We start from the raw sequence: 24,401 nt of genomic DNA, 5'->3' as shown, positions 1-24,401 counted from the left end.
CAGGAAAAGAAGAGGGAATATTACACGAATTTGCAGTGATTGATTATTCTATGCGTGCTTAGTTGAACTGCATCATCCTTGAACTAAAGTGCAAGTGGCACAATTCCTTTAGTTTTGGAACCTCTGCTCGGTTGCTGTTATAATATGAGCCTGAAACGAACGATGCTTCCTACGTGAGAGTGGTGGCCTTAACAGTAGAAATGCTGGCCATGGATAATGGAACTGAATGTGACGGAAGTCAAAGTGATCGAAAAGAAATGGTTCAACCCCCAAGAGTTTACCTCGACACACTAGGTTTATTCTGACAGTGTTTTCAATGACAATATCGATGAAGGATAAAAAAAAAAAAAAAAACAAGGTTTCGAACATTGGCTGCTTAGCTACCAATTAACTCCATATCAGTTGAGATCTAGGCTTAAAATCTTACTAAAAGTTCAACCACTGCAAATCAGAGATCTGGAGTCTAATAAACCGGCCAATTCTCCGAAACGGTAAAGAAATCTAAAATAAACAAATAATATAGAATATTGATTTGTGGGTCAATCTCTATTTTGCATTGTTTATTTTTTACTAGTTGAACCATAAACCACCATTCCTTACGCCCCACCGGTTAAACTGATTTTTAATTGCTAATATAAAAACATGTTTAAAATGTTATACATGCAAAACAGATCAAATAACCTTTAACGTGGTTCTGTTTCAAAAAAATAAAAAAAGTTGAAAAGAATTTCAAACGCACAAACGCACAAATTTGAGAAGGAAAAAAAAAAAGATTAATCAGAAGTTGGCTAAAGCCAATGAATTGGACAACAATATGAAGCAAATAAGCCAACAATACAAATACCTTATGATTGTGTTCCAGTCTACCAATCATGCCTCCAATGGAAATAATTCAAATTCCAAGGTCATCTGGTTTCAGATGACAGATATATATACACAAAGAAACCTCTTAATCTATGGACACAAACATCACACGTTCCAAACCCAATGACAACATTATTACAGTATCACTACTGCTGATACTCAGGGTTAAATGCTAGAGCCTCTCGGTATATCAGTTCTTTCATCTGTTCCTCTGTTAAAGCATGTTGTTCAAAGTCAAAGTTGAAGGGAGTCGTGCACACAGGTTCATCACTGATGTCATGCAGAGATGTTAAGTAGGGGTGTGCCAGTGCACCTTCAACTGCAAAACAAAGTAAATGAAACAAAGTACGGTTTCATTAGGCCTAAATTTTGAGGGCAAGCTTTAAGTGTTCCACTGTTACTTGTGCAATGCAACTTAAGATTGGGCTCAAAGTGCAAGCAGTAGTGAGAACTTAACAACTATGTTCCAAACAAAGTCTCACTACAGCTGAAAATCAATTAATATTCTTGTTTGCCTTTGCTTAGCAAAAATATGCTAAATCAACCAACCAGATATAAGTTGGTTTTCATTTCAAAATTAATTTCTGAAAATTTGTATGTTCTAGTTTCTATTCTCCTGGACAGGGAAGCATAATTAATAACTTGATTTCAAGTAGACAAACATAGAACTCCTCATGAAGCCCCGACTTGCGAGGGTAGGGAAAATAATTTGATTTCAAGTAAAAAAAAAAAGGGTTAAAAAGAAGGAAATAATATCTCCATCGGAAGGAAAAAAAAATAAAATCGGTTGGATAAATCAATAATAGACATTCAATGATTGACAGAATATCTTGAATAAATAAAATCATGCACAAACAATTTCTGAAGGATATATACATTAATACAAATCTGGCATCCAAAAAGCAAAATTAAAAGAATTTATGGTGCAACCAGTAGATGCAAATTATCCACCCATGATTGAGGAATTGAATAGGTGACTTTTAACAACTACTGATGATGCCAAAAAACATAAAAATTATGAAGTATGCATATTGATATTATTGAATCTAACCACAAAATACAGAGCCTCGGGCAATGAAAGCTTACCAGTAATCCTTTCTCTAGGATCAAAAGTTAACATTCTTTCAACAAGATCTATAGCTTCAGGATGAACACTTGGAAACTTTTCTTGGAAAGATTGGCGGCGGTAAAGAGGTAGTTGCCTAATGTATCTCTTGGCATTTTCATTTAGAAACCCCAAATCAGTTTCCGATGGGGTGCCAATCAGCTGAAAAGTATAAAACATATCAGTTATACCGATTCACTGGCTACAATACAGACTGATGTAGAAGGTGAACTACATTGACCATAAGGTTTTAAAAAAATAATAACAAATAAAATACAGATCTGGGCATGAATTTCACCAATTTGGTTACAGGGTCTGACTGTATTCGAGAATGGACATAATATAGTGAAACTTAACCTGAATTATAATCCAGAATGACACTGCAATAGAATTTCAATTCACTTTAATGATGTGTTATTTCCAAATCTAGCAGGTTAATCATTTCAACCATTAAAACAAACATAAATCAATAATTCTTGAACTTCAAATACCGAAGACAGATAATAAGTTACCTCCATAAGTAGACGCAACTGATGAACATGATCTCTGCCAGGAAATAAAGGCTTTCGATCCATCAGTTCCATGAAAATACAACCAACAGACCATACATCAATTGCTGCGGTGTAATCAGAAGAGTTTAACAGAAGCTCTGGTGCTCGGTACCATCTTGTAACGACATATTCAGTCATAAAATCAGTCTCCGAGGTGACACGAGCCAGTCCAAAATCACAAATTTTTAAGTCACAGTTGGCATTCAGGAGAAGGTTGCTAGGCTTTAAGTCCCGATGCAGAACATTTGCAGAATGTATGTACTTCAACCCACGAAGGATCTGATACAGAAAATACTGCATGGAAAAAAAAAAAGTTTATGATAGTGAAAAGGATAAGATTTACTAAACTCTGCAAACAAAAATAGATAATGAGAAATTTATCCAATCCTTTCCTCAGGTCATGATGCTTAAGAAGTCCTCTACTACAAAAGTGTCTTAAGTTGGCAGTACTGCTGTAATAGGAGTGTGAGAAAATGTGTTGTGCAAGTTGGTAATGAAGTCAAAATAGGTATGAAGGTGAGGGAAAGGAACACGAAGAAAAAAGTAACTTCTCCTATGCATCCTAAATTTATATATTCACTTAAGTCCGTAGAACAGAATTTGCCACACCTATAAAAATGTCAAGAAAGACTTTCCACAGAATATACAGCATGTGGTAATGTGATCACATGGTCATACAGTTAATACAAACATGGGCATAATTAAAAAGGAGCATATTTAAATATGTACCTGACAGTGCTCCTCTGATAACCCTTGATTTGAACGAATGATTTGATAAAGGTCAGTGTCCATTAGCTCATATGCAATGTAAACATCATTGAATGCCTCCCTTTGAGGTGGTGGCACTATATCCCTTATTGCAACCACCTACACAATAATTACAATAGGTAAAGCAAACAAAAGAAATATTACTAACGCTCCGAAATTTTGGCATTACCCCTCATAAAGTTATTTGGACTGTAGTTACCGGGTACTCCACAAGCGACAAATGAAATAAACAAAGCGTGTAACATACATCTTGACAAGCATCTAAAGTCAAATGTCAATCCATAAAAACATGCATTAAAGCAGGGCAGAAATGGAAAAGAACTGCATCAAGATTCAGGATAAAGCGACAAACAAATCAATGATTGCAAGGATACCAACAAAAACAAGAATTTCTCATTGATTTTCCTTTTGGACACAATTTTGTCGGTTCTGAGCGAACCGTTAGTCATTAAGATTAAGAATTATCATTACTACATCTTGGCACTAGCAGCTAATTATCAGAGGCAACAAGTTTACTTCTGGTAAGCTAAGTACAGGCCACATAAGTATGATATATAAGATTAACAAGTGCCAAGTACGCCCTATCATTGAGCAATTATTATTCAGTCAATAGATTCTAAACTGAAAGCTTTTAATCCCCCCCCCCATCTAATTAATAATTAATCAAGTCTTGTGGAGTTTCTTGGCACAAGTAGGTAAATAGATAGGGGCGTGTTAGAGATATATAAAACCATTAATGTAGCCTCACCTAACAACTTAAATTTTTGGGTTGAATTAGTTCTTTATAGGCTGAAAAGGAACACATTCTATGGATAAAATGGTTGATTGAATTTGAAGCACTCAAACACATAAATCAGGATCTAATGAACAAGTTAAATCTCAAAACTGAATGGCCAGATAACCACAAAACAAAGGCAATTCAATTCAGTTCAAGCAAAATTAAAAAATAAAATTAAAAAGTAAAAAGCAATCATCATATCACTCACTAACGTTTTCATGATCCATATGGCGAAGCAGCTTGATTTCACGGAGGGTCCTCTTGGCATCAATTCTGTTGTCAAAAGCATTAGCAATCTTCTTGATGGCAACATGCTCATTCGTTTCTGAGTTCAGAGCCGAACTATTATTCATACCCAAAAAATAAAAATAAAAATAAAAAACAAATTTTTATTAAAAAAAAGCATATAATAAAATCAAAGAAAACATAAAAATGTAAACTTGGGGTTCGATTTGATTGTACCAGACGATGCCGTAAGCGCCTTTGCCGATTGGCATGATGGGGGGTCTGTATTTTGAGGTTACTTCAAATATGTTACCGAATATGTTGTATTGAATGAACCTGCCACCGTGGCTAAGTGTCGCCGGAATATTCTCCATCCCCATCGCCGCCGGCTGCTGCTGCTGTTGAGGGTCGGGTTGCTGCGGCGGAGGCGCCACCGCATCCGACATGACGGTATCAGCTGGCGGAGCAGCTCCTCCTCCTTCCATTCTCTTCTATCTAAAATTGGGTTTTTTTTTTTTTTTTTTTTAAGAGACAGAGAAAGAGAGGGGTTAATGGGTATTATGAATAAAGATCAAGTTATGAATAATATGTGAGGTTGATAACAGTTATGCTGATGATGATGCAATTGCAGTGTTTAAGATTTGAAGTAGAACCTGATTTGTGTCGTGTGAGGCGTTTTGGTCAAACGGATCTGTACTATCTCCCCTAACTTCTGCATAAATTGTCATCTCTCTCACATCTGTCAACCCTTTTTCATTTTATTCATTCATTTTTCTGTGATTTCCAAAGCTCATTTTCTTTTTTTATTTTCTTATTATATATATCATTGTTAACCAATGTGTTTAAGACAATGCTTTCCTTTATTAATAATAGTTATCGAAGCAATTTTCATTCCTTAAAAAGGAAGGTATTTAGTGTTTTTATTTATTTATTTAGTAATATTAAATGCTTTCATTTTCATTTAATATTTTTTTTACTTTAATGCCATAATTAATTCTACTCAGTTAACAAATGTTCTTTGCAACCTTTTTTTAGAGGGAATGCATTTGCCAATTTGCCATGATATAAATATATATATAATTTGGGTTCAATGGCGTAGCCATGTTATATTTAGATTGGATCTGAGTTTCAATTATATTTCAATAAATTTTATTATTATATATAATTATATAAATAATTATAACTGGGCCTTAGCTAAAATTATAAATTGGCCCTAGCTAAAATTGTAATGGACGAAGATTTAGAGCTGGTTTGCGTGTATGACCAGATACCATATTGCTTTTTTCTTAATTTTTTTTTTTCTTTCATCTTTTTCCATTTGAGGTTTTTTCTAACCTTTTTTTTCTTATTCGCACTCACCACCCGGAACTCAGCCATTCTATGACAAGGTATGATGTTTCGTTCCTTTATCAAGATTTTACGAATACATGTTATTGGCATTGGTAATTATATTATCCGCTAAAGGGGAAATTGATTTACATTTTTTAACCTTGTAAAAGAAAAAATTCTTTGTCTTTGCTTGCTATAATTGTTTATTGGATGTTTTTAACATGAGTGAAATTCATGCCCCTTTCTTTTCATTCACAACTTTTTTTTGTTTGGTTGTAGTTATTGATTTTATTTCTTTTAAAAAATGGAGTGTTGTTTTACGTTTATCTTTTTTTTAATTATTTTAATGTAGAGCTACAATTACTATTGGTAATGGAATTAAATTGTTTCTTATGTTATTTGTATTTGATTTCACAACAGAAATGAGAATTTTGGCGATTAATCAGTGGAAACTGTTTAAGAGAAAAATCAATAACCATATATGTATATATATGGAGTTTGAAAATTTCTTATACATATTCATTAACAACTTCTTCTCTTTTTTTTTGTATTTTTAAAATATCTAAACATTGATTAAATGATTTATGTGGATCTAATGTCATTTAAATGATTTTAAACATTTGTCATTGATTGTTCCATGTTTTTTTTTAATTGTGAAGTTTGTTGTCCCTCTACGTTAATGTTCTTCACAGGTCACAGCTAGGGGTATAAATAAAGTTAGGCTAGACTTTGGCTTTGATAGCCTAAACCTATATAAAATATTTAAAGCCTATACTGGCCTATTAGCCTATTAAAGGCTTGATTTATAGGTTTGATCTGACCTTTTATAAAAAACTAAAAAACTTAATACAGCTTGTAAGGCCTACCAAGTTGCAAACTAAAGTTTATAGACCAAAACTAAATTAAAATATAAAAAGATAAAATTCACAAATATCACATGAGATAAATTTTCATTAAGATCACATGAAATAAATTTTTATTAACATCACATGAAATAATGTTCATAAAGCTCACATAAAAATATTCATGAAAATTTCATATATGTATATATACATATAATTTGTATTTTCTTTACTAATTTAATTTTATATTATATTTTAAATTATAAATAAATATTTATTATTTGCTAAAACAATATTTAGTGGATATTATGAATAGAGAACAAGTTATGAATAATATGTGAGGTTGATAACAATTATGATGATGATGCAATTGCAGTGTTTAAGATTTGAAATACAACCTGATTTGCGTCGTGTGAGGCGTTTTGGTCAAATGGATCTATACTATCTCACCTAACTTCTAAAAAAATTGTCATCTCTCTCGCATGTGTCGACCCTTTTTCATTTTATTCATTCATTCATTTTTCTGTGATTTCCTAAGCTCTTATTCCTTTTCTTTGTTTATTTTCTTATTATATATATCATTCTTAACCAATGTGTTTAAGACAATGCTTCCCTTTATTAATAATAGTTATTGAAGCAATTTCCATTCATTAAAAAGGAAGGTATTTAGTGTTTTTTTATTTAGTAATATTAAATGCTTTTTTTTTTTCATTTAGAAATTTTTTTACTTTAATGCCATAATTAATTCTACTAAGTTAACAAATGCTCTTTGTTACCTTTTTTAGAGGGAAATAAGATACTAGAGATTGGGCATTTGCCCATTTGCCATATTTAAAACTTGGCTTTCTCATTTAATTTTCATATTTAATTTTTTTTTTTCAATTTATCCAACACATTGGACTTTTTTTATTGACACGAACAAATAATTTTTTTTAAGTAAATCTATTATTTTATTTTATTTTTTTACTAATAGAATGACAACTTCAGATTTGGTTCATTATAATAGTATAGAAGATATAGGAAATATAATATATATTACAAACAAAAATATGCTGGTTCGATAGGTGAGATTCATAAGCCAATCTCGTTATTCTCTATTTTATTTTTATATTGGTAACAAAAATACCAATATAATAAATAGTTACCTGAGAGCTAAATGACTAAATCTAAATATGAACTTTTTTTAGTATACTAAATCTCAAAGACAATATTTGTGGTACTTCGTACAAAAAAAAAAAGACAAATTACCTTTATTAGTTTAGATAGTAAATAATTATCTTGAATAGCATGAATTGTCTTAAATACTCTACCATATTATAAAAAGAAATAAGTTTCTCTTTGTTATTGTAATATAAAAAGGCCAAAAATTGTTCCTCTACTGTTTCAAATTAGATATGAATATCCGAATATTTTCTAATACAAGGGAAACGAAATCATTTAAGTTATGTTATTCATGAATTCAAGCATTGCAATTTGCAGTTTTTGAGCAGTTGAATATAAATCTCCAGTTTGTAATACTGCACTTAGTTTGAGTTACTTCAGTTTGCAACTAGCATTGATGTCAATTAAGTAAGTGACATGCAATTACGTAATTGTCATTATAAGATTTAGACTAGTAAGTATTATACAAATAAGTAAGTTGACATTAAGAGATGAGAGGTTTGAATAATTTGTATTAAGTTGTATGTTCAATTCTAACTAATGTATCAAAAAAAAATTACGATTTAACAAAAGCTGTAAAAGACAAACTTTTAACTCAAATCACAATTTGAGAATTTATAAACAAAAAATCAAATACACTAACTCAAAATTTATTATCGTTAATCTCTTAAAATTGAATGCAAAATGTTTTTCTTTTCTTTTCATTTTTGAGTCCTTGAAGTGAAAATTTATTATGGAAATTGTTGTCATTATGCCTTTACTAGGGCTTGTGTAATTGTGTTGACACTGAACATATGTTGGGAGTTGTTCTTTCTTCAATGCTTGGCTCAAGTTCCAAAAGGTTTGAACTCATCATTTTGGTGCAAGGCTCAAGAGACACATCATTTGAGTGGTTCGATATCTCTCCATAATTGAAGATCTAGAATCATCTCCCTCCCCTATATAAGCTTATAGTGTGTGAGGTTTAGAGATATGAAAATGAGAAAAAGAATTTTGAATACCTCTAGAGAGAAGTTTGAAGTAAGATACCTCTTTAGGGAAGTTTGAGATTACCACCAGTGTAGGTGAAGTTTGATTGTACCTTTAGTGACTAGGGAAGTTTGACTGTTGTAACTCATTATTCTTATAGTGGAAGTTTGATTCTAGACTAGTGTCCCATGGATTTTTACTTCTTCACATTGGAGAAGGTTTTTCCACGTTAAACAAATTGTCTATGTTCTTCTCCATCTCTCTCTTCTTGCATTTTACTGTTTTGCTTCCGCAATCGACTTGAGGGTCCGACTTGACCCAATAGTGATCTCAGAGCCCGAGTTTGAAGGGTTTTGAAGGAGACGAGATGGAGACCGGTGAAATTTCACATGATGGAGACATGTTCGAGCTGACCGCGGATAACTTTACTTACTGGAGACCGATGATGGAAGACCATCTCTACTGCAAAGATCTATATGAGCCCATCATCCTTGAAGAGAGGCCTGAAGGCAAAACCAAGAAGGAATGAGAGATCCTGAGTCGAAAGGCGGTGGCCACAATCAGGAAGTATATTAATAAAAGCCTCTTTGAACACGTGTCAGAATTCACGAATGCGTACAAGTTGTGGACGAAGTTGGAGTCCATGATTCAGAAGAAGACTCCCAGGAACAAAGCATACTTGATTCACTGACTTGTGAAGTTGGAACACAAAGACGTGATGAGTATGATAGAGCACCTCAAAAACCTACAAAGGTATTGTGAACCAATTGTCCAAAGCTGAGATGAAGATTGATGATGAGATCCAGAGTTTGCTACTATTGAGCTCACTACCAGAAAAGCTGGGATACTCTGGTAGTTACTTTGAGTAATTCGACTCGTGATGGAAAGATGACTATGGATGCCGTGAAAGACAGCCTCCTAAATGAAGAGTCCAGGAGAAAGGAACGAGGTGTAACCAGCACATCTAAGGCAAACATGACCAAGAATAGAGGAAGGTCCGACGCCTAGGGTCGTAGCAAGAGCTGGGGACGTGACAAGTCCAGAGGGTTGGTCTAGGCCAAGATATGAGTTGAAGTGTTTCTATTATGAGAAGCCTGGTCACAAGAAGCCGGACTGCAAGACTCTGCAGAAAGAGTAGAAGAACGACATTGTTAAGCCAGATCAGATTATTACAAAGAAGAAAGAAGACAAGAGCTCCACTACGGTGGCTGCCAACTCGGATGCCAAGATATTTCTCCTCGGTGAAGACAATTATTTGAATGTTGCATATGATGATTGTACCTGGATTGTTGGCTCTGGTGCCTTCTTCCACGTTACTCCACACAAATGTTTTTTCTCCTCTTACCGAGGTGGTGATTTTGGAGTCGTGAAGATGGAAAATCAAGTGACAACAAGATTTTTGGTGTCGGTGATGTAACTCTAACCACGGATGTCGGGTGCCGACTTATGTTGAAAGATATAAGGCATGTTCTTGACATGTGACTGAACCTAATCTCGGTAGGCAAGCTTGATGATGCCTGGTTCGTGAACTACTTTAGTTGTGGTAGATGAAAGCTGGCCAAGGAAAACTTGGTTGTTGCATGAGGTAAGCAGGAAGGCTCCTAGTACGTGATGCAAGGAAAGATCAATGGCAGAGAAGCCAACTTTGTCCGAGATAGATATAGCTTGGAGCTGTGGCACAAGCGCTTCAGCCATATGAGCGAGAAAGGACTCCAAATTCTGAACAAGAAATTATTATTGACCAGATTGAAAGGGAAAGCATTGGAGAGCTGCACGCACTGTCTAGCTGGAAAGCATCACCGGGTTTCTTTTGTGAGACCGGATCAACCCAAAAGACACAAGTATATTCTTGACCTCGTTCACATTGATGTTTGTTCTATATCGGAGAAATCCCTTAGAGGAGTGCAATATTTTATTTCTTTTATTGATGATCATTCTCGCAAAGTGTGGGTATATTGTTGAAAACTAAAGACCTGATACTCCAATCCTATAAAAAGTTCCATTCTAAGGTAGAAAAGGAGATTGGCAAGAAATTGAAGGTGGTCCAATTGGACAACGGTGGTTAGTACCGCGACCCATTTGATGCTTACTGTAGAACCGCTGGGATCCGACTTGAGAAGACGTCCCCAAGACTCTGCAGCTGAATGAACTTGCTGAAAGAATGAACCGGACAATTGAAGAGAGGGTCCGAAATATGTTATCCAATGTCGGATTGCCAAAATCTTTATGGGGAGAAGCCTGCAGAACTGCTTTTGACTTGATCAACCTCTCATCATCACGGCCACTTGAAGGAGAGATTCCTGAAGAAGTCTGGACAGGTCAGAAAGTGGCCTATGATCACTTGAAAATATTTGGATTCCGAGCCTTCATGCATATTCCTAAAGATGAAAGGGCAAATCTCGATGCAAAGACAAAAGAATGCATTTACCTCGGTTCATCGAGATGCGAGTTTGGGTTCCGACTTTGAGATCCAATTAACAAGGAGATAGTGAGAAGCCGAGATGTGATCTTTCATGAGAATGAAACAATTCATGACATCTCGAAGCCCAAAGTCTGGGTTGTTGTCTAACGTAAAGAATACATCCCTCATGTCCGAGCTGAAACAGGGGGAGAAAACAATTAAGAAAACAATGATGAAAATGACCAGCAACAAGAAGAGCCAACTGTTGACGTTGATGGAGAGGTCTGCGGTGAGAATGTTGAGCTAGACTTTCAAACTGAAAATCGGGCCAGACACTCTACACAAGTAAGTCAACCTTCTACAAGGTACCCACATGATGAATACACTATTGTTGCTAAAGATGGTGAACATCAGAGTTATTATGAGGCCATAACGAGCTCAGATAAGAATGAATGGGAGAAGGCAATGCAGGACGAGATGAAATCTCTGCATGAAAATCAAACATATAAATTGACAGAGTTGCCTCAAGGAAGAGGAGCTCTAAAGAACAAATGGGTGTACAAAATCAAACAGGAAGAGAACGACCAGAAGCCGAGATACAAAGCCCAGATTGTAGTGAAAGACTGCAATCAAAAGAAGGGAATAGACTTTGAGGAGATCTTTTCTCCTGTGGTAAAAAATGACCTCGGTCCGAACAATGTTAGCCATGGCGGCTTCGATGGACCTCGAGGTAGAACAAATGGATGTGTAGAAGATATTCCTTCACGGTGATTTAGAAGAAGAGATATATATATTGAGCAACTTGAAGGGTACCGAGCTCCAGGACAAGAAGACTTATTATGTCGGTTGAAGAAGTGCCTCTATGGCTTAAATCAAGCACCTCGGCAATGGTACAAGAAATTTGAATCTTTTATGACTGTTCACAAGTTTGTGAAGACTGAGACTGACCACTACGTATTTGTGAAGAGGTATGAGATTAGAGATTTTTTGACTTTTCTTTTATATGTTGAAGACATGTTGATTGTAGGGCAAGACAAGTCGAGGATAGCTGCCCTGAAGAAGGCATTAAGCTCGTCCTTCGCGAAGGACCTTGTGTAAAAATATTGATGTATGTATATAATGGAAGGGCAATAGACCTATTCTAGGTTATGATTAATATGTCAAATGATATAAATGCATGACATGGAATATATGATTGAAATGAGTATTAAGTTGTCAATGAAGTTAAGTAATGGAATCTAAAATGGATGATAAATGATGTAAAAATATTCTGGGTTGTAAGAACATCAAGGTTTGTTGATCCTTGTGCTCCACCCTTTTCAATTAGGTATGTTTTGAGGAATTAGAACACACTTTGGTAAAGTGGGATAAGTTAAAAAAACGAAGGAGATGCTGTCGAATTTTCTAAGAAATGATCAGTTTTTAGGTCAACTTTGGGAGAACATATCTCCCTCCACAAAGGTCTAATTGGGACGTTCCATACCCAATTTTAAATTTTGAGATGTCATCTATGTTTTTTTAAAAATTTGATACCATTTAGAGTTGTATAGCATTCTGTAGGATGAAATGAACACAGATTGCCCAAAAGAGTCATGTGCAGGGGCTGTTCAGATCCCCTGTTTTCAAAAATCATATCTTCCTCAATTTTTACTCAAATTATGCTTATGACATACCAAATTGAAGATCAAGGTGTATAGTATTCTATATAAAACATTGAAAGCATTTGGTTGGGTAAATCACTGGGAATCGAAAAAATGGTGAAGGATGTTTGGTGCTCTATTTGGAGTTGATTGGCAGCTTTGTTTGTCCAACTTCAAACGGTGATAACCGGAGCTAGAGAACTCCAAATGAATTGTGTGATACCTTGTTGGAAACTTAATAGAGTCTAGTTTAACATACAAAAAGATGGGAAATTAATAATGTGTACATCACGCCCAATATTGAAAAGACAGAAGCGTATTCAGATTTAGGAAAGTGGAAAAAGTGAGATTTATGTTAAGTGGGTTTATGGGAACCTCTTAGTATCTTAAAATAAGCATTTTATTATAGTTGAGCATGTGTAATGTAATTCCACGTATAGATTTCAATTACAATCACAGTTTGTAGCATTACTTTTTATATTATTTCAAATGCTTACGTAATGAAAAGGAAAAAGTTTACTCGTATTTTTAAATAAACTACTGTAATTGTAACTGCGCTTAATATTATAATCAATGTTAACAATACCGGTATGTAACGGGCTGTTATATTTAGGGTCTAATTAGGGGTTTGAAATGAAAATTAAAGTTTGAACATGTGTGTAGGCTTTGGAATATATGTATGTATGTATAAGAGAACGTAGGAGTTAAATGGTTAAAGAATTCCTTGGTTGTGAAAATGTCACTTTGAGGCATATGTGCTTGAATTGTAGAACCTTGGAAATCTTGAATATGTTAATGAATTTTGGATTAGAGGTGTGTGATAAGCTTGAATTTGATGGACTAAAGTATTGGAGTCATAAAATTGACATGATTTCCTTTATGTGCCTTTTAGCTATTTACAAAGGAAGTATGTTTTAAGAGTGATTGTTTGTGCTACTGAGAACTTATACGGTCTAAGGACTATATGATTAGATGTTTAAACCTTTGATTGGGTTAGATAAAAAGAAAAATGAATAAGTTCCTTCTTTGGGCCTTATATGTGATTATGGTCATTTTCAAAGGAGGTATGCGCTAGGATATACTGTTTTGCAAAGCGAGCACACTTTTATGCGTGGAATAATATTCTAAGGTGTATGAACCTTCGCTTTCGTGAAAGAAAAAAAGAAAATAAGGTAGCTCCTTTGCATGACCTTAAAATGAGTTTTGGCCCTTTTCAAAGGATGTATACGTTCAGGGATATTGTTTCGCAAAGTGATAACACTTTTATGCGTAAAATAATTTATTTAGGTGTCTAAGCTTGGGTTTAGGCACTATACAAAGAGAAATCTTATAGCTCCTTTGTAATGGGCACTCTGTCTTAAATTTGGAAAAATAGGCTTTAAGATGCTTAGAGGAGTAATGAGTGTTTTGAAGGCCTTTTGAGGCCATCCCAAGACTAGGTGAATGTGTGGAATTATGTGGGGATTTATTGAACAAAGAACCACCACCCATGGTCTGATATGGTTAAGTAAAAAGAAAACTGGTTATGACTTGTGTGTATGGCATATCATTGACATAAGAATTGATAAGTAAAAGATGAAATCAATAAATGGTGTATTTGGTTAATTACTTTCCTGTAAACCATTTTATTGATATTTGTGTGGATTCCCTATTCTAGGTGCGCCTAAGAGTCTTGTTGTGGATCCGACATCAGAGGATGCTAGGTAACTCATATTTCAAGTAGGCCATTCATATAGCTTCGAGAGGTAAGCTATATGTTTAAGGAGTCTTTTTCTACTTGTGTGCTCCACCATGGTTGGTGGACTATGATTGAATTGTATGATTGTATTTGATGCTTTGTATAGATGCATTTATATAGAGCTATATGATAATGTGATATGTTTTGTTCTGATGTGATTTTTGTAATGATCTTTGTCCATTGATTCTATGTGCACTGATGTCTGCTTGGAGTTCTCCCTTTAGACTGACTATGTATACCTCTGATATATATTTGGTTCTGCTCAGGGTCCTCCCTTAGAAACACGTGCGTTGAGTTCTGCTTGGGGTCCTCCCTTGGGAATGACTGCGTACACCTCTGATAAGATATGTGTATATGCTTTGTTCAGTTATGATATTTGTTTATATGATGCTCTGTATACTTTGTATCTGACTTTCATGCAGGAGTGGGCCTAGAGTATGGAGAATTCTCTATAAACCTAGAGCTTATTGAGATTGTTATCTCACCCCATTTGGGACATCATTTTAAATGTACAGATTGCCCGCGAGCCCTCACAGGGCAGGGATACACCAGTGGATAGAGTGCCTTAGTGAACCGAGTCTAGGGTAGCAGTATGCTACTGTATTTTGGAGGATTATTATGTTGCTTTTGTATTCTATTTATTTTGAGGATCATGATGTCTGATCCGTTATTTTGTATATGGCATGTATATGTTTTGTACATGTTTTTCGTCTTGATGCATGTACAATTGTGTATTCATACATGTTTATTTGATTACGTAATATTCAGTTATATGTATGTGTTGGTTATGCATGCTGTTAGACATAGTGGCGCAAAGCCAATTTATATATGAGCCCATGGATTGATATTTGATCCTTGATGGATATCTGAGACTTCTGGATTTATAAACTACATGAATTGTTTATCAGGGAACATTGAGCGTGGAATTTCTAAATCCCCATTTGTTCGATTTACAATCGTTAAGCTGTTCGATTTTAGTTTTCGTCACATGAAAAATTAATTAGAAGAAAGTTATGAAATGTTATATATTATGTGTAACGAATTAAAGAAATAAAAGGAAAAAGTTAGCTTGTATTTTCGTAAGCTAAAGTAAGTTAAGTCTTCCGCTGATGCATATTTTAGTATTATATGTATGTTAGTTAAACCAACTCAAGACGAGGATGTTACACTTTAAGATTTAATGATATATTATTTGCTTCAATTAGATTTGTACATCTAAAGTTATGCACATTGCAAGTCAACTCCTTCAAACCAAACTTTTAAAAATAGGACAACAACTTCAAAATAAAACTGGGAACAAGTCTCTTATCTAAAAATCTAAAGATTTTTTAGAATTAAAGGTCTTTGAGTTATCTTTACAGAGGTTCAATTTTCACTTAATTTGGACCATGCCAATTTTAATATGCTAAGGTCACTGTTGCCCTTCCTAGATATTTGGATATTGATCAGGGGCGTACCCAGATATTTGGCCTTGAAATAACTAGTATGGGACATGAAATATCCGAATATTTCATGATTGTTAGTTAGTTTTACGAAGGTTCAAGTTTCACTCAATTTGGACCTCTCTAGTTCAAAATATGCCAATTTTAATATGCTAAGGTAACTGCTGACATGCCTAGATATCTGGATATTGATCGGGTGCGTACCCAGATATTTGACCTTGAAATAGCCAGATATGGGACATGAAATATCCGGATATTTCATGACAATGGTCAAAAATAACATTTCAAGATTCAAGTTAGGAGTCTAAATGTCATCATTTGGCTATACAAACTCCTAAATGAACCTAATTGACAATTATATAAGTACACTTGTGTATATCTATTTAATCCTTGAATTCATACTACTTATTAAAATATCCATCCATGGATACATGACTTAAGCCTCAAAGCCTTTACATCTATAATCAATAATACATCCATACATAACTTAATTCAAAATTCAACTTAGACATCAATGTGTAACTTGTTATTGGTCATTCCATGACAGAATACATTAGTTACACAGGTGCACCTATCAATTCACATATAACCAAGAGTTCTTTATTCCAAAGGAAACATCCAAATAATCCATCTCAATACTCAATTACAAGACATACCACTTTGACATAATTGGCATTATAAACATATGCCTCAATCACTTGAATTACAAACCAAAAATACATGCTTGAATCATAAGACATATACAACATATTAATGCCTTTTTATCAAAATGCATGTCTTCTTCTCAAAATGGTTTTCCAAATACATAGGCTCCTAAAATAAGCATGTCAAACATAAGCAATCTTCAAGAGAGCTATATATGTTCCTTTTCCCTTGAAATATTACTCCCTCCTCTTTGAGGACCTGAAACCATATAACCCCAAATAAGGAGAGTTAAAAATCTTAGTAAATTAAGAATCCTTGGAGATTCCTCCACCTTTAAGTTCACTTGCCTACATGAAATGTTAAAATACACATAGCATAATATAACATTATATATACATTGAGGCAACCTAGAGTTGATTAATTCATGGACCTGGTGCACTAGGACCACTTGATGAGCTGTCACTCATACAAATGCCCACATGGACTTCCAAGAGTTGGACCTCTTAGGATAATGTCGTAAAAGGAAGCCCATGCCATATTCTTTTGGTCAATGAACCTACTTAATCATCAATTCTCTTTCTCTACCTAGTACACTAGGACCACTAAAATGAGGTATACCTCAAGTGAGTATCCATATGGAACACCGAAGATATAAGCCTCTTCGATAAATCCCTCGAAGGGAAAGTCCATGTTATATTCTCTTGGCCAATGAATCTTAACCAATCAACTCATGATTCCATGGCTATACGCACAAACATATCATATCACACATCCAATCGCATATTAGTCTATGCACTAATCATGTAATCTACCCTCTAATGCTTGTTCATTGGTTCACACACCAACGAACAATGACACTCTATATGAATTCACATTAACAATTAGCAAAACATTAATTATTAATATGTTAATTCGGGTTCTCCCGTCACAAATTTGAGTCAAATATAATTGCTTATATTTTGGTGCGAAACTGGATCGAATATCAATAGATGTCAAAATCTAATTTAATACGATCACAAAATGGCTTAATACTAATCAATTAATTAGAATACCCATTAATTTGATTATTTTTAAATATAAAAACAATTAATGTTAGCCACATGAAATTTTTTCTATTATTCTCTAACTTGGGCAACATTAATCAATTTATTTTTATTTTAGAATAATTTTATTTTAAAAATAACTCTATTGAGTTAATAATTGAAAATTTACTTTATGTGACTTTTAAAAAAAAAATATATTCCAATTACAATATCTCAATACAATCCAATACAACATAATCTCACGATAAGATTATGGTAATCAATGTGTTGAAAAATACCAAAACACGTTATAATAAGTATTATATTTTTAATGAATTATGGGCCTAGTAGTCTACTAAGTATTAATGTTGGAATATGATAAAAAAAAATATAATATATTGATTCCTATCCGTGCTCAATGCAATTTACTAATAACATAAAGGTGCAAAAGTACGATTTCCCAATAATATGAAATTGCAATAGTGCAATTTTCCAATAACATAAAATTACTCAGCTTGAGTAAGCCAAAATATCACAATACAACATAAGATCTCAAAATTAATGATGTTCAAAGATATTGTTTCATACTTCTATATCTCATCAACAATGGTCTTCCACTATGCATCTACTGTATTCTCTTTACATGCACAAACATAGTTCGTATGGGAACCAGTGGTCAATAAATTATACAAACGCTAAAAAAACAATTACAATGATAATTGTAGTGGATAAGCATGTGAATGTTTATCATGTGATGTTCTACCATGTGAATGCTGGCAACACATAAGATGGATAAGCATTATATTTCGTTGCAAGCGATTGCACAGAAGATGAATTTGCAACTTCTCCAAAACCATGTAGTCCAAGTTCAGTTGCATGAACCCCACCAGTAATAAAAACTGATTCGATTCCAGCAGCATTAGCGCCCTTAATATCATGATGGAGAGAATCACCCACAGCTATACAGTCAGAAACATCTGTGCCAGCTATGGCCATGGCTGACTTGTAGATTATCTGACAAATCTCAATAGTTACAAATACTTGTCAAGAACATGGAATAAGGATGGATATGCAAATGCAACAGAAGATGATATATATTGAGATCCACAAAGATGTTAATAATGTTATCATATAAATAAGTATTTTGCTACTTGTTAGCCAAAAAATTATATATCTGCATTGAATATATATTTCAATGATCCTAAACATATCAAATTGTTGATATGAATTATGTAGAATTTGAGATTTTGAGGAAAACAGTTTACCCAATTTAATCCATTTAACGATATTAACTGGACACAACTTAGCTTGACTTGAAAATTTAAAACTGTGAATTTACTTTTGTATGTTAAGATTGAAAACACATTGTGCACACTTAAAATAAGAGGATGCAGTTAACTTGAAAATCCTTGAGGTATTAAACATGCTACTTAATCATTTTGAAAGTTGACACTTGTCTTCTGAACCAGATGATAAAGCAATAAATTGACAAGCTAATATGTTCTGAAGATGAATTCTTATAGATTACATACAGGAGAAAACAACTATAAAAAATGGATTTATTCACTCAGAAATGGTTTTATCACCTCATCAGGTTTGCCCATCCATTTTACTTCACCCCCAAGCTTTTCATATTTAGCTGCTAGTGTACCTAAATTTAAAATACATACACAAAATATTAGCATATGGTGAAACTGTAAAGAAAAAAGAAGAAAAAGAAGTAACATGATACTAGTAGCAATCTCATCTAATGAAAACTTAATGCTGTAACTTTGGATGAAAAGGTAACTTATTACTATTTAGGTGTTATGCTTTTAGATTTGGTTTAAAGGAGAAAGGATAAGATAAAGCAAATTCACCAGGCATCACACGTAAGTCTCTTGCTTCAACAGTAACATAATCTGGATTGGCTACCACCATAGGAATTCTTTTGGCTGCACAAAGCTCCAATATTCTCTCAAGGTCTTCAAGTTTCATTGAACGTGCATTCCCATTGGCATCCCCCAAGGCTTCAGTGCCATGAGCCAAAACAAACTCAGCTTCTTCAACATTCTCCACGACTTGCAAGTCTAAGCCCTAGAAGAAGTTATTCATATGCTGTAAGACTTTAATGCCCTGGATGTATATTATTTATGGCAATCATATTTACATTATATACCACAATTTTATACACGTCTTCCCCAGATTTGTGATAATTGAGAATAATTTGACTTTGACATGGATAAAAATTGAGAAGACCTCAGTAATCTACTGTTTAGTGCAAACCAAATTCCTCAGTTCTTGGTATATCTTTAATCAGTTAGAAGAAAGGAGCTCCTTGTAAGCAGACTAATTGATTTCACTATAAACCTGATTGCTCCTTAATTTACCGAGAAAACAATTGCTCCAAGAATCAAACCATGTTGTAAAGAACCAATTTAACCCAAAAGCTTAAGCTGATGGGTAAAGCTACATTAATAGTTTTATATATCTCTAACACGCCCCCTCATACAAAATCTCATTGGACTTGAAGGGTAGACAATGTACAGGTCCACCTACATGTGCTGAGAAACTACACAAGACTTAATTGATTATTAATTAAATGGGGGGGCGGTAAGGATCGAACCCATGACATCGAGGCTTTGATACCATGTAAAGAACCAATTCAACCCAAAAGCTTAAGCTGATGGGTGAGGCTACATTAATAGTTTTATATATCTCTAACACAAGTTGTATTGCATAGCACAATAATATTCATGGAAGTAGCAATTGAATATGTTGATTATCAGAATTCAAGCTAAAAGGCATTGCTGCTCTACACACCTCGAGAGATATTGCTCCCCGGCCATTCCAGGTGAAATGAATACAAGACCTTCCCAATGCTGCAAACCAAGGATCATCTCTCCTGTTTGAAACACAATTTATTGAAAGAATGAATATGCATAAATGCAAAAGGATGGAATTGATGATTGAACATGGATAGCAAGGGCAAATTTTTGTACAGTTAAACGTTTTCTCAAGAGCTAAAAGCACTAGATGCAACAGAAAATTTGTAGTATGATTGTAATTAGACATAGAAAAGAAACATGAACTAAGCAGTGAAGAACAGAAAAAGGGTATTGGAAGAAAAAATAAAGGTCGGATCATTCAACCAAAGCCATGTAACAGTCATTTATCAACAATTCACTCATCCAACTGAGATTAACACTTACAATACCATAGCTCACCAGTAACCATATAAAAGGAAATTAATAAAGATTTCACAATCACAATTGATTGGTTTTTGTTTTGCTCAATGAAAAGGAAACAAAGAGATAAGTTGGTAGAACCTTTGCAAGTACTGATGAGTGAGTTCTCCACTAGTGATGACTCCCAGAAAAAGAGAGGCATCAAAGCCAAGACTCTTGACTTTTTCAATAGTCACTGATGAACGTCTCGAGGAGTTGCTTATGATCACCATCTTAGCACCCGTCTTTGCTATATTTTCTACTAAAAAAAATCAAACAATTTTTTTTTTTTTTAAAAAAAAAAAAAGAGAAAAAATTAGGTTCACCTGTGTGGTTGGCCAATAGAAACCAACCAAACATAAGGTTTATAAGACACAAAACATACGATGATGTCTTTAACAAGAGAACAAAATAAAAAATGCATACATGTTGAAATAGCACCAGGATAAGGTTGTTTTCCATCATGGAGGACTCCGAACTGATCCAACAACCATACCTGCCAAATTGTAACATTAACATATGATATATCTATCTGATTATGTTTTGTGTCTATAAAAATAAAATGAGAATAGAGAAACGCAAACGAATGAGGGACTAGGGATTACCTTGAAACGACGCGTTTCGGCGAGTTGTCGGAGATTGTTCAAGCTCTGAAACTGAGATGGCTGTGTCTGTAGAGAGCATTTGGGCATCATTTTGTGCGTGCTTTGGCTCCTTCACCCAACCCAACGCTCTCAGTTACAAACACTACTAGTGTACTGTACCTCACATAGATTCTTTCGTTGACCTACCTCACATAGATTTTTTTATTTTTTAATGTCTACTCTGTCTATTTCTTTTCAGATCAGAATGTCAAGTAAACTTCCCATTTTCTCCCTTTTCGCAAGAAATTGTGATTCGATGATATTAAAAAAAAAAAAAGCAAGTAAAGTAAACATGAAAAATAATAGATATAATATATTATCTCTTATTTTAATCACACAAAAAAAAAAAAGTACGGCTTGCAGCACTTTTTAAAATTGGGATATAATAGTATGCTTATCTTTTTTTATGCCAATTTTACTTATTCATTTTTAATATTGTTATATTAAAGTCTTAACTCACATTTATCATTTATTTATTTATTTTAAAATTCTAATCTAATGATATTGAAAAAAAAAATAGAATAGACATAAAAAAATATAGGTATAATATCCTATGCTTTAAAGTTTGTGCCACTTCATTTTTATTACTATAACAACTATTTGTGCATTTCGGACTAGGATTTGGAGGATTATGTTATTTCTAGTCTTTCAGATAATATGTAATAGAGTTGCTTTGTAGTTAGAAGTATGATTTAAATTAGACATAAGTTCCTAGATTCATGCTCAAACAGTTTTTCCTTTTCTTAGAATGGCAGCACGAGAAGTTTGAATGTTGTAATCACAAGTCATCTTTATAAAGTGGCTTTCGAAGGCCTAAGAAAAAGTCTTGCGAAGTAATTATCAACATAACTTGGTTAAATTGTAGGCGGAAGCGGAAGCGGAACCATTGTTGATAGTCATATGAATATGACCTCTTGCAAAACATTTTTGATTTGTTATGAAGGAATGGGAACATAAATAAATGTAATAAGGAGCTGTTCCCCCAACCTAACCCGGGTTTTCTCTTGATGACTCTTTATTAATTAGATAAGAAAGGTAATTTAGAATGGTAAAATAAATGCCATTTTAGTCTTCTAATCCATAAAAACTATAAGGAGGTGTTTGGTTGCTGGCATCTGTTGAGATAGATGGGGAAATGGGTAGTGGGAATATAAGGTATCCATGTTTGGTTGTGTTTGATTTCTTACTTACCTATCTAAATCAGAAACCTATCAAACCAAGTTCTCTATCTATCTCTGTGCATATATCCGGCTAAACTATCCCACAGCCAGTGTGGTATTCGTAGAAAGCAACCTATTTGCTTTAACTTGATACTAATCAAAAGACCAGCATACCCTTTAACTAAGCGCACAAAAAGAATGGTTTTCTATGGTGGTCACTTGTTTTCTGGTTGCATACACAGCTCAAGTATATATTTCTATGGTGGTCATTTGTTTTCTGGCATGTGCTGGTAATCAGTATCACTAAGCAAACCTATTTGGAATGGTGTGCACCGCCCCTCCCATCACTGCCCCAGCCATGAGATCGCGTTGGAAGTTTGTCACCCGAGAACAGGGCTTCAAATTCAACGTCTTTCTTTCTGGGTCATCATCCTCATCGCCGATCATCCTTCGATTCACTGCTACCTCCGTGGTTACGTTACGCCTGTTTTCTTTTCTCAAATTCACAAACTTTGATCAAAGGGGAACACACCCATCATTCTTTTTTTCTTAAATAAAACAAAACCAAACCCAAACAATGTAATTTCAGCGAGATTGAAACTTGAAGGCAAGTTTATCCCTTCATATAAATCCAGAAAATCATATTGCACAAGTTATTGTCAACATTTAAAAGCGTGGCGACGATTTTCTCTTTGTGTACAAAAAGAAGAATAGTTTTAGGGTTATTTTTGTCATTTCATATTATTTTTCCATCTATATCTTACCTCCAACCAAACATACATTTTATAAAAGTTACCTAATTTTCTCAGTAAATTTTTTTCCCACCAAACAACTTTTTTTTACATTTTCCTATCTATCTCACTTTATCTCACTTTCTTACCATTTCCTTATCAATTTTATTTCTCTAGTATTCAAAAAATTTCTCCTCAACCAAACGCACCCTAAGCGAAACGGTCTTATTTAATTGAGCAATAATAGTAATACAACAATAACATCAACCATTTGTAGGTGACAATGGAAAGGTTAAACATTTGGAAACTATTGCGATGCAGGTGGTGGCTCTTTATTAATGGTCTTCCCTTGCTCTCTTAGTTTGGCCACTGTTTCTTTCATGGCTTCTTTTCTCCTCTTGCTAGCCAATACTTTTGCCTGAACACCACTCAGATTCGGATCCTTTTTCTCCTTTGGCGGAGGCGGTGGAGGCCTTCCAGCGCCACTTGCACTTTGCTCATCACTCAAACTCAATCCCAACATTACTGCACCACTTAAACCCATCAATGCCCTGCATGAAAGATTGCAATACCAATGCATCATCATCCATCATGCTATTACCCTGCTTGTCAGGTTTTTTTTTTTTTTTTTTTTAATTTAGATCGTGTTCCTATATCATTAATAAGATTTTAACTATAATAATCTAACTCTCTGAATGATATCATAAAAATAATGATAATATAAAATAGTTTTTTTTGTTAAGAACTTATACATTATTGTAATGCAGCAGATTATAGTTATAGGGATACCTGCGACGCAGAGAGTGGTCATCACGGGGAGAAGGGACTTGATCAGAGATGGAAGAGGCCTCAGGTTGATATTGGTGGCCAACACAGCACACTCTTGAAGTTATAAAGCACCCATTTTTCCAAGAATAGAGGGAGCTCTTTCGAGGTCTCGCGGAGAGAGCTGGAGCTGGTGTCAGCAAATGAGCCATGATTTGATTGGTCTCAACTTTGAATTGAAAAATAATTTAATCAACCAGATGTAGGCAATGTGTTTTTTGATTAAAAATAACAAAATTTTAGTGGTTATCTCTTGTCACAAAATAGAAGAAAAAAACTCTGTACTGTAGCCCGGACTAGAACTAGGAGTGGATATTGTATGGAGTAAGAAATGTGAGATATGTTTGCGAAAATT

General features: G+C 34.2%; 3 protein-coding genes across 4 annotated transcripts; all 3 read right to left on the bottom strand.

Moving 5' to 3' along the window:
• Positions 1–808: 808 nt before the first annotated feature.
• Positions 809–5,074, bottom strand: LOC133315783 (mitogen-activated protein kinase homolog D5). Its single transcript, XM_061517453.1, has 7 exons — positions 4,945–5,074; positions 4,529–4,786; positions 4,279–4,408; positions 3,250–3,387; positions 2,482–2,814; positions 1,951–2,131; positions 809–1,183 (listed from the first exon to the last, which is right to left on the bottom strand). The coding sequence occupies exons 2-7, from the start codon at positions 4,774–4,776 to the stop codon at positions 1,011–1,013; spliced, it is 1,203 nt and encodes a 400-aa protein (XP_061373437.1). The 5' UTR covers positions 4,777–4,786; positions 4,945–5,074; the 3' UTR covers positions 809–1,010.
• Positions 5,075–17,945: 12,871 nt separating this feature from the next.
• On the bottom strand, positions 17,946–21,495 carry LOC133315788 (uncharacterized). Of its 2 annotated transcripts, none has more exons than XM_061517461.1 (7): positions 21,292–21,495; positions 21,113–21,182; positions 20,789–20,948; positions 20,283–20,364; positions 19,340–19,556; positions 19,067–19,131; positions 17,946–18,494 (listed from the first exon to the last, which is right to left on the bottom strand). In XM_061517461.1, exons 1-7 carry the CDS (start codon positions 21,379–21,381, stop codon positions 18,240–18,242), a joined length of 939 nt encoding a protein of 312 aa, XP_061373445.1. In that variant the 5' UTR covers positions 21,382–21,495; the 3' UTR covers positions 17,946–18,239. The 2 variants fall into 2 exon arrangements, with proteins under 2 accessions (XP_061373445.1, XP_061373446.1); XM_061517462.1 differs by having other exon boundaries at positions 17,947–18,494; positions 20,789–20,945; positions 21,292–21,353.
• A 1,946-nt stretch (positions 21,496–23,441) lies between these two features.
• LOC133315806 (uncharacterized) lies at positions 23,442–24,325 on the bottom strand. The gene is made up of 2 exons (XM_061517479.1): positions 24,011–24,325; positions 23,442–23,772 (listed from the first exon to the last, which is right to left on the bottom strand). Exons 1-2 carry the CDS (start codon positions 24,196–24,198, stop codon positions 23,529–23,531), a joined length of 432 nt encoding a protein of 143 aa, XP_061373463.1. The 5' UTR covers positions 24,199–24,325; the 3' UTR covers positions 23,442–23,528.
• Positions 24,326–24,401: the final 76 nt, after the last annotated feature.

Source organism: Gastrolobium bilobum, unplaced genomic scaffold (assembly GCF_033153095.1).
Source record: "Gastrolobium bilobum isolate Gb01-03AN ecotype WA unplaced genomic scaffold, APGP_CSIRO_Gbil_v1 utg10138, whole genome shotgun sequence".
Classification (NCBI taxonomy): domain Eukaryota; kingdom Viridiplantae; phylum Streptophyta; class Magnoliopsida; order Fabales; family Fabaceae; genus Gastrolobium; species Gastrolobium bilobum.
Note: the sequence above shows the minus strand (reverse complement) of the source record. Positions and strands in the feature narration are given on the sequence as shown.